Source organism: Echinops telfairi, unplaced genomic scaffold (genome assembly GCF_000313985.2).
Source record: "Echinops telfairi isolate 266 unplaced genomic scaffold, ASM31398v2 ScPeMD7_655;HRSCAF=1070, whole genome shotgun sequence".
Classification (NCBI taxonomy): domain Eukaryota; kingdom Metazoa; phylum Chordata; class Mammalia; order Afrosoricida; family Tenrecidae; genus Echinops; species Echinops telfairi.
In genome coordinates this window covers 27201380-27212566 of record NW_022104553.1, presented here as the reverse complement: position 1 = coordinate 27212566, position 11187 = coordinate 27201380, and the positions used below count along the sequence as shown (strand labels likewise).

At 51.6% G+C, this 11187-nt stretch overlaps 1 protein-coding gene across 1 annotated transcript in view; it reads left to right on the top strand.

The window, feature by feature from the left end:
* The first annotated feature begins 1144 nt into the window (after nt 1–1144).
* LOC123521982 (poliovirus receptor homolog) overlaps nt 1145–11187 on the top strand; it is a 23603-nt gene continuing 13560 nt past the window's right edge. The window contains exons 1-3 of the mRNA XM_045292683.1: nt 1145–1293; nt 6930–7283; nt 8614–8928. Coding sequence (XP_045148618.1) covers nt 1221–1293; nt 6930–7283; nt 8614–8928 — 742 coding nt within the window. The 5' untranslated portion in view covers nt 1145–1220. The remainder of the gene's footprint in view (nt 1294–6929; nt 7284–8613; nt 8929–11187) is intronic.

Sequence of the window (11187 nt, the reverse complement as noted above, 5' to 3'; positions counted from 1 at the left end):
GATGAAAAATACAACTTTCTTCTAGTTCCTAAATGCTCCTACCCCCCTACCCCCACTATCATGATCCAAATTCTACCTTGCAAGACTTGCTAGACCAGAGGATGTACACTGGTACAGATAAGAACTGGAAGCACAGGGAATCCAGGGCGGATGATCCCTTCAGGACCAATGGTGTGAGTGGCGATACTGGGAGCATAGAGGGAGGGTGGGTTGGAAAGGGGGAACGTATAACAAGGATCTACACGTGACCTCCTCCCTGGGGGACAGGCGACAGAAGAGTGGGTGAGGGGAGATGTCAAACAGGGAAGATATGACAAAATAATAATTTACAAATTGTCAAGGGTTCATGAGGGAGGGAGGAGCGGGAAGGGAGGGGGAAAAAATGAGGACCTGATGCCAGGGGCTTAAGTGGAGAGCAAATGTTTTGAGAATGATGAGGGCAATGAATGTACAAACGTGCTTTACACAATTGATGTACGTATGGATTGTGATAAGAGTTGCATACGCCCCTAATAAAAAAAATGTCCAAGGGGGCTGCAAAACGTTTGTTCATGAGGAAACCCCGCTCTTTTCTGTTTGTTTGTTTGTTTTTTAATCCCACTCTTTCGGTTCCATTTCCCCCGCGAATTTTTTGAAGCCCCATCGACTATATTTCTTCCTTTTACTTATTAGAAGTGCTGTTTATTGAGCCCCAATGAGGCACCCAGATTTGGGGCAAGCAGCCATTTTTCCTCTGAACCTTAACAATGAGCCCTCTTCCCACCCCACGCCCCACCTCACTCCTCTCCCACCCCCAGCCCTGTGAGATGAATCCTATTAGCCGGCCATTGGACAGACTGGGGAAACTGAGACACACACGCACACACGCACGCACGCACGCACGCACGCACACCATGAAGAGAAGCACATTGCCCCGGGCGAGCCCGCAGCGAAGGTAGAGGAAGTGTCTGGCTCTCCAACCTTGGTATGAGCCCTTTCCAAGAGCCTCAGCCTTTATTTTTAGCGCTCAGCGTGCGCCTGACTCAGTCTCTGTCCGGAAGGGAGGGGGCTGCCGCGCAGGCGGTGCCAGGTGGCTGGGTCCTTATTAGCGTCGTCGTCCGCCGCCGCCACTAGCGCTACCACCAGGGGCAGAAGCGGGTCGGGGTGCCCAACACCCCATCCGGCTCCGCGGACGCCGGCCGGCTAACAGTGGAGCGGTGCCAGCGGCCAGATAACTTGCCATGGGGCAGGACCCTCAGCTTCAGCTACTCGGACTGGGTCTGCTGTTGATGGCCCAGGGACCCCTGAGAGCCGGTAAGTGACTGCTCCCTTCTCCCCTTTTCCTCTCTGCCCCCCTCCCCCCACGCGCGCGCACACATCGGGGCATTCAAGTTCCCAAGACTGGCCTTCCCCAAGAACATGAACTCCATGGCAGCGAGTTTGGTTTGATTGTTTCTACAAGGCGTGCAGAGGGGCGAGGGGGGTGAGGTCAAGGGGGAGGGTGAAGGCTGGGGGACTGGGGTGGGGGTGCGGGTGGGAGGGCAGACCGTGGACGTCCACTGTGCTAGCCGGCTAACCCAAAAGTCACCAGGTCCAACTCCCCAGCTGAGTCCCCGTCCGCTCCCCAGGAAAAGGGTGGGGCCATCAGTTCCCCCAAGATAACCTTGGGACCTCTGGGCGGCATTCCACACTGTCCCCGGGGGTCCTTAACGGATCCGCTGCACCCCTCCTAGGGTTGGAAGGAGTATAGGGGAAGGGGGGAGCTGAGGAGGGGCGCAGATGCTGGGCCGGCCCTGGTGCCGTTTCATCACTGAGAACTTAGTCTGGGTAACCTCACCCCCCCACACCCACACCCTGCTCCGTGACACACCCACATGTGAACCTCAGATCCAAGTCACCCACTCTGATCCTCCATTGAGGTTGGTTGTGATGCGGAAGGCAGCGGGCGTGGGGGGGGAAACACCTCACTTTCAGCTGCAACTGCAGGGACTTGCTGCGGCTCTCCATTCATTCCGCGGCGTTCATAAAAGGAACCACACCCATTGTGGCCCTGCTGGTGGTGTGTGTAGTGGGTAGGCGTTGGGCTGCGATCCCCAGCAGCTCCTCGGGAGACAGACTGGGCTATATTCCTGTAAACAGTTTCAGTTAAGGGAACCCCCAGGGTGGGGGGTCCCTATGAGTCAGCCTGGATTCCATGATAGTGAGTTTGATTGGTTTGGGTGTGTCGGCCAGCAGCCTACGTGCCCGGGATGGGGTGGGTGGTGGGGAGCCTCAAGCCAGAGTTTACTGCCATGGGGACCCTGAGAGACCTGCGCCCAGTGAGTTTAGGAGATGGGACCGCTTTGACCGAGAAACAAAGCTTTCTCTTTCTCTGCCTGGCCCCTGTGATTTCAGAGAAGGTTGCCCAACCTCTCGCGCTGTTTCTCAGGAGGGTGACCCGATCTGCCTGGGTCTTGGGGGACTTTTTAGGGCGTTGCCCTCATAAACCCTGACTAATGGCAACAGGTGTAAACAGCAAAAAGTTTGCTCTTCCTCTCCCCGCCCCCCCCGCCCCCCCCCCACTCGCATCCCCGTCCTCCGTCCCCCATTCCTTCCGCCCCCAGCTCAACATTTCCCCAAGGGCTTCTCAGATCGCAGGCTGGGCGCTGCTGCGCTAGAAACGGAGAAGTTTGGGGCGGGACCTTGAGACTCCCAGCCTGGCCGCGTGCACTTGGTCTTGACGTCAGCAGGAACTAAAGCGAAACCCAGACCTTGGACACGCGTGAGCTGCTGACACCGGACAGATCTCAGGGGCCGCGCGGTTTAGCCAGGGCGCATGATAGAGCCCTGAGGCTCTGTTTCCCCTTCCTTTCAATGGGTGTGAGAAACTTAGTTTCTCCTTGGGGCTTGGAGGAGCCCCCACCCCCACCCCCACCCCCGAGGAAGTGGCTTTTCCAAGAACACCCGAGGGACCAACCAGCTGTCCCAAGGGGCCACCCTGCCAAGGGAGGCGACCCTGGCCTCTCTCTAAGAAGAGGAAACTGCACGGGAGGGACTCGCTCCCCCAGACCAGAGCGCTCCCCACTCCCTTGCCAGCCTGTGCCCCAGCAGTGCCCTGCCTCCTTCCAGCCACCCTCGCCCCTCTGCCTGCTAGCTTTTTCTTTCTCATTTCCTTTGGCTGTTGTTGACTTTTAACTTTTCACGGTGGCTTTAGGTAAGGGCTCACAGAGCCGACCATCGTTTTTTATATACAAGAATTTATCACAACTCCCAACGTCTTGTGCTGGCTACCATCATTTTTGCCCACCCCCCTCTTGGAGGGGAATCCTGGTGGCAGTGGTGGGTTATGGCCTGGGCTGTTAACCAAAAGGTCAGCAGTTCAACCACACAGCTGCTCTTTGAGACAAAGATGAGGCTTTCTGCACTTGTAAAGAATTTGTCTCCTAAACCCACAGTGTCCTTATGAGTCAAAAAGAGATGGCTGGGAGTTTGTGTCACCTGAGTTAACAGCTGTCTATGCTGTTAGCCTGTGCCTCCCCCCTTCTCCCTTCTCACCCTTGATAACCATCAAAGTCTCTTACTTTCGGTGTGAAAAAACCTTCATCGGTTTCTTTGCTTTGACAGCAACAGTGGCAGACAATGTTTGTCCTTCGGTGATTAACTACATCCGTTCAAAATCATGTCCCCCAAAACCATCCGTGCCATAGGGTGTTTCAAAGATTCATCATTCTTCTTTAATGTTTGACAAGTAACCCCCCAACCCCCATGCCTGTGTGAATAACACAGACCCAGCTTCTCCAGTGATGACTGTTTTTATAAAGCCTCTGACAAGTTTCCAAAATAATCTTTATCAGAACAAGGGGAAAGCACCCATTTCATTATGTGAATGAAAAAATAATCAAGTGTCTCACACATATTCATAGTGTGGGTAATAATAAATGATGCCTTTCTGCCATTCATGAACAGGATCTCTCACGAACCTCTCAAGAGTTTCCTATTTTTATTAAATACTTTTATTGGGGGCTCTTTTTTGGGGGGGGGAGCTCTTAAACTCTCATCACAATCCATACATTCATCCATTGTGTCAAGCACATTTGTACATATGTTGCCATCATCATTTTCTTTTCTTTTTTAAAAATATTTTATTTATTTTTAAAATTTATTTAAATCATTTTATTGGGGGCTCTTACAGCTCTTACAACAATCCATACATCAATGGTATCAAGCATATTTGTACATATATTGTCATCAGTTTCTAAACATTTACTTTCTATTTGAGCCCTTGGTATCAGCTTCTCAAGAAATTCTTTTTTTTTTTTAATCATTTTCTTGGGGGCTCGTACAACCCTTATCACAATCCATAGCCATGACCAAAGAGCATTTCCCTTCTACTTGAGCCCTTGATATGAGTTCCTCATTTTTCCCCTCTCCACCCTGTTCTTATTTTTTAGAAGTAATCTTTTTACTATAAGGAGATATTTCCCAATATTTCTGTGAATGACAATTAAATGAACCACTTTCCCTCACTCAAGAACATAAATTCAGAAATTACACTATTTTTCCATGTTTCAAAGTTTCTCCCATGGATTACAAAAATACAGTTTTATGATTGGCTACTGGTGAGGGATATAGATTTGTGGACCGAGTTACTGAGAGGTTATATAGACCCTCGATTTATAATAATAATAATAACAATTAATATACAATGATAAAGTGTTTCCCATTCATATTCATGAAGAAAAATAATGTCCTTTTTTTTTTCAAAATGGGAAGGAAAATGTTCATACGGAGGTGCTCTCACTCATGAAAACAAAACAAAAGTTTCACTCTTGTGAAAGATTCTTTAGATTGCGGGGATGGGAGACATTTCAATAGCCTGTGTAAACAAATGCACCAATAGGCCCATCCAAACAGTGGGGCAGGACCCAGGGTCGGTGGCCCAAAGAGAGTGCTGAGCTTTTGCTGTGCATGCTTAAAAATGCAGATTCAGGGATGAATTTAAGGGTTTCCACGTGGATTCTCTGGTCACTGAACACATCCATGTGAATAAAGCCCCCAAGATGTGTTGCCGGACTGGGCAGAGATGGTTTCTCAACATACAATTGCTCTGTTATATAACGCTCTTATACACATACGAGTGGCTATGAATTTGTTTCTCTAGCCAACCCGGGCTAACACCAAGCTTAAAATAAACGTTAATGAAAGTTTAAAGAGAGAGAGCAAGAGAGAGTTACAGTCTTGGAAATCCACAGTGGGGAAATCCCTAGAGGGTCTACATGAGTCAGAGTTTGACTGCGTGGCAGTGAGTTGAGTTGTCAGCAGTTCGAATCCACCAGCGGCTCCATGGGTACAAGACAAGGCTTTCTACGCCCATGAAGAGGGAGAAAAAGTGAGTCTCAGAAACCCCCAGGGGCAGTGCTACCTTGTTCTATAGGGTCGCTATGAATCAGAATCAATCCCTGACAGCGAGCTCACTTTTCTGTCTTTGTAATACAATTTGGGAAAGTTTCTAATCCACATTTTTATCACTCACTGCCGCCAGTCGATGCCAACTCACAGAGTGACCTTCTCTTGCCTCATAAACTTGTTTCCCATCATGTAACTCTTGTTTTGTTTAATTGTTTTATTGGTCGCACTTACAGTTCTTACCACAATCTATCCATCTATCCATTGTGTCAAGCACATTTGTACCTGTGTTGCCATCATCATTTTTAAAACATTTTCTTCTACTTGAGCCCTCGGTATCAGCTCCTCATTTTCCCCTTCCCTCCCTCATGAACCCTTGATAATTTATAAATTATAATTAGTTTGTCATGTCTTACACTGACTGATGTCTCCCTTCACCCACTTTTCCGTTGTCCATCCCTCTGGGAGGGGGTGTGTTAGACAGGGTTCTCTTGAGAGATAAAACCAAATTGCTGATAATTTAATATATTTATTTATAAAGATAATTATATATATAACAAGAAATGAACTGTGAAATCATATACAGATAAATATATAATACAAGAAATAAACAGTTAAATTATAAAGCACTACAAATGGCTCGGTGCAACTCATGTCCGTGAGAGAGAGTTGTGAGAGACTAGCAGTCCTTCAAGTCTAGTCTGCTGCCAGATCTTCCTCTATTTGTAGAAAGAGCTAGGCTATGTCAGCACAGCAGCCAATCACAAGGCAGGTCACCAACCGCCAGTCCCCAGCTCCAGAGATGTCTTAAAGGGACCTCAACTTACAGCGATACAGTCCACAGGCTAGGCGTCCCACAGGTAGTGTAGCCTTTAAATTGAGTCACAGAACAAGCAAGGCAGCCGCACACTGGTCCGATGATCAAAGAGCGAGAGACAAGAAAGGCGAAGCTCACCAAGCCATTTATCTCTCTGCCCTTCAGTCAATCCCACTTGTGTTTATCAGCCAGGCTGGCACAGTAAACTATTTCAGGGGGTTATAGGTAGATCGTTGTGATCGGTTCCCTCTTTCGCCCCCACCCCCTTCACCTTCCCCTCCTGGGCTCACAAGCTTTTAAGACCCCAATTGATACTCACCCAAGTAGGAGATAGTACAATTTATCCCAAAATGGAGGATACCACCCCCTGGGGAGCACTGGGATGATGGAGGGTGAGGGACTATTAAATCAGGACCTACACTTGACCCTGGATTACAGGCTATAGTACAAAAGTTTTTCAATGCCATGGGGGTGCCAAGTAACTCTTTCTCTGAAAAAGGGGGCAGTAGGCCATGCAAGTTCAGGAACCTAAGGTGTTAAAGCTCCCCAGCACCCTTGTCATCCTGGGGGCAGGGCGCCGGTATCACCCACTTGGGGAAACACTGAACTAGAGGGTCCCACACACACAATAGGGCCCAGGTTGCCACCAACACTGTGCAGAACTCTTCCATCCGTCACCCCCCGCAGCCAGGTGCTCGCCCACCCAGAGCCGGGGCGCCCAGGCCTAACCCACTTCGTTTCCCCACAGGGACCCAGGATGTCAGCCTGCAATCGCTCCCCGAGGTGCTCGGCTACCAGGGCGCCAACGTCACTCTGCCGTGTAGGCTGCTGCTGCCCCAGGGCCACGGGCAAGTGACGCAGGTGCAGTGGCAGCTCCTGGGGGACACCCCCACCAACGTGGCCATCATGCTGTCTACCGGGGAAACACACTTTTCGAACCCCAAGAGGATGGCATTCCACATCTCAGGGACGGCAACTGGACTGCTGGACGGGTCTCTGGTCCTACGGGAGCTCAGCTCCAAAGACGAGGGCAGCTACACCTGTGAATTCGTCTTGTTCCCACAGGGCAGCCTGAAGGACCGCGTCCGGCTCCGAGTGCTGGGTAAGGAGGCAGGAAGAGAAAGAGGGGAGTAAGGGGGAGATCAAGGGTATGGCATGGGGCGGGGGGGACGAGGTTTGTCTTAAACTGCCCTCCCCACCTAGCAGCCCTGCGGAAGAGAGGCCTGGCTGACTACTTCCGTAAAGATCACAGCAAGGCCTATGGGCAAGTGTGCTTGACACACTGGATGAATGGATGGATTGTGATAAGAGATGTAAGAGCCCCCAATAAAAGGGGGGGGGGGAGATCACAGCCAAGAATGCCACAGTGAGTAATAACGCCCTGGGGGTCACCATGAGGCCGAATGGACTCCACCGTTGTGGGGTTCGGAGTTTGTCTTGAGTTTGAATCCAGAGCCCTGGCAGTGCAGCGGATTCGACAAGGGGCTGCCAACTGCAAGGTCAGCGGTTTGAATGCACCAGCAGCTCCTGTAGAGAAAAGAGGACGCTGTGTGTTTTGGTAAAGCTTACCAAACAAGAGGACCAAACCAGAAGCCAAACTCAGGGCCATTCGGACTCTTAGCCACCTGGGAGTTTCTGAGACTGGAACTCTTTCCGGGAGAAGGGAGCCTCATCTTTCTCCAGAGGAGGGGGCTGGTGATTTCGAACAGCCGACCTCATGGTTAGCAGCCCAACACAGAGCCCACTATGCCACCAGTTTGGAAATCCTATAAGCCCCGAAGCTCACCGCACTGCCGTCAAGTTGATTGCGACTCACTGCCATCCTGTGTAAGGTTTCCACGGCTCTGGGAGTCTTTACGGCGCCAGCATCCTCAGCTTCTCTTGCCGAGCAGCTAGGGGGATCGAACCACTGACCTTGGGCTTAGCAAACACCTACCTTCCCATCAAGAAACCCTGTGGAGTTTCTCCTCTTTTCTGTGGTCACTATGACTCAGGACTGACTCAGTGGCAGTGAGCGTGGTTGGTTTTTGTTTGTTTGTTTTTGATGACGATGGTTATCATCAAGGAACCCTGGTGGTATTAGTGGGTTATGAGTTGGACCACTGCCTTCCAGGCCAGCAGTTCAAAACCCCCAGGCGGTCCAAGGGAGAAAGATGGGGTGGTTCTGTTCCTATCACGACTGACAGCCTCAGAAACCCACAGGGGCAGTTGGACTCTGCTGTCGGATCGCTGTGGGTCCGAATCAGAATCGACTCCAAATGTCCTCCGCTGTATGGATCGGAATGGGCTTCCGGGGAGCCTGGGTCTGGATTTGAACAGGGCGAACATAAAACCCTGCTTGTTCAAGTTGCCCCCTAGTGGTGTTTCTGTGATAGCTTAACTTAAGAACATTCTCTCTGTCTCTCTCTCTCTCTCTCCTCCCCACTCCCCAGCCCAGCCCCAGGTTCAGGCATTGGCCCTGCCAGTAGACATCCCGCTCAGCCCTGCGCCTGTGCCCCTGGCCCTCTGTGTCACCATTGGGGGCCGTCCACCTAGCAACGTTTCCTGGTCCCTGCCCTGGGACAGGAATATCAGCCAGAAGGCCCAGACGAGCCAGGGGCCTGGGCCCCTGCCTGGCACAGACAATGTCAACAGCTCCTTGATGTTGATGCCCCAGAGTTGGATGGATGGCAAGAATGTTACATGTCGAGTGGAGCATGAGAGCTTCAAGGAACCCCGAGAGCTCCCGGTGATGCTGAACATCCGTTGTGAGTAAGCTCTGGGGTGAGCGGGTTCAGATCAATAGCCAGGCTGCCCCCACCCTCCCATGGGCTGAACTCAGTCCGAAATGCCCACCCCCATTATTCTCTCAGCTCTCGAAGTGGTGGTCTACGTGCCCCCACCCCTGCTGTCTACACTGGCTGCTCTGAGTCACAGGCCACACTGTCCTTCCATGTCTACACCAGCTCCTCGGACCACAGTCTATGTATGGGGCTCCCTGGTGGGCTGGCTCCCCTGGCCTTTGTCCGCACTGGTACCCCACAATCCAACCTTACCATCTTCAGCAGTCTACACCGCCCCGGCACATTGCCTAGCCCTGCTTCCCTGGGGAGCTGTCTATACTGGCAGTCCTGGTGTTGCTACTCTGGTTCCCCACCAATACCTTACACCCACTCCCTGGTCCCTGCAGTACTCGGCCTTACCCCCAGAGCCATGGGTAGCACTCACTGCATTGCCTACACCAGCTGTTTTCAGCCCTCGCTGTTGTCTGGACCAGCTCCCCTAGCCACGATCTACACCGATACTACAGGTCCAACGTGGTTCTCTTGTTGCTAGGTGCCAGCGAGTTGATTCCGACCCATACCCACCCTGTGCACAATGGAAGGAAACTGTGCCCTGACCTGTGCCCTCTTCACCATCGTTCAGATGGTTCCTGGCTCACTTACACCCTGTCTAGACTGGCCCCTGGCATTCCCTGCACTGAATCTCCTGTAGAACGGGGCACACTGGGTCCTACACACGGTCTATACCCCTGCCCTGGAGCCTCCATTGACTGCTGAAACACCTCCACTGGGTACCGGCTATGTAGCTTGTTCCTGCATTGTCTACACGGGGTCCCTAAGAGTCTACATCGCACCCCTCCCTCTCCGTGGGGTGGTCTACACTCCCCTCTTTGTCTACACTGGCTCATCGACCCTCTCACACGGCTACCCCAGAGTCTCTGGGTTGACACAGCCCCATCCACGCTCTCTACCATGGTTCCACACAGCATCCCCTCCTTAACACATGCATCTTCAGTGGTTACATGGGTCCCAAGGTGGGTGGTATCTACAGGAAGCTCCCTGAGCTCACAGGTGAGGAAACCTAATACCCGCATGGGGGAAGGTAGGAGGGGAGCTGGGTGTCATGGCGGTAGGAGAGAGCAGAAGGATGTCTGCTTCCATAGGGAGATAGAATCAACCATGTGCTCACTTTAAGGCAGTGTAGCTGTAAGGGGGAAATCTGTGGGAATATTTAAAGCAGGATAGTGTACTTGGATTTTACCTCTAACTTACCAAATGGAGGCTTTCCTACTGTGGAAGACCAGCTTTCCAGACTCCCTCTGTGATCATTTAGGGAGTATAGTCCTCGTCCTAGTTCCCTTAGTGTTCGTTTCCCACAGGTTCTCCCCGACATCACCTGCTTCCATCAGGGCTGTCCAATGGGAGGAGGATGCACGCTATCTGGTGGTGGTATTAGGAGCCCTGAGGGCATGGGGATTCCGCATTGGGCTGCGGTCCTCAAGGTCAATCGTTTGAAAAGAATTATAGTCTCAGAAACTCAGAGGGGCAGTTGGGTGGCTGTGAGTCGGCCTCCACCCAACCGCAGTGAACGAGTTGTCGTGAGATGCCGTTCAGTGGGTCTGACTCCCAACGACCTTGTGTACACAGAACAAGACACAGCCTGGTCCCCCACCAGCCTCACAATTCCCTGAGGTCTGGGCCCACGGTTGCAGTCACAACCCATTTTGGCGAGAGGTCCTCGTTTCCAAGGACCCTCTCCCTTACCAAGTGGGATGCGTCCTTACGAATGATCCAGGGGGGCCCTACAAAAGCAGATACCTCTACTTTATCCGTAGGAGCCTTGGTGGCCTAGTGGTTACACCTTGGGCTGCCAATCATAAGGCCAGATGTTTGAAACCACCAGTCGCTCTGTAGGAGAAAGATGGGGCTTTCTACTTCTGGAGAGAGAGTCTCAGACACTCACAGGGGCCGGCCGCTCAACTCTATCCTATAGGGTCTCTTTGAATCAGGGCTCACTCGAGGGCAGGGAGTTTTGATACTTTATCCTGGGTTGTGGGTTATAAGGCAGATGTTTCTCATTGCCAGGAGGCGTGCTGAGTTTTTGGGGGGGATTTGTTTTGCTTTGCTTATTGTTGTTTTCTGAAAAGAGGAGGTGATAACAAGTAAGTTTGAGTCAGTCCCCTTAAGCAGTTGCTACACTGGGTCTCAGGCACTGCCTTCCCCCGACCTTGGGAGGTCTGAGGG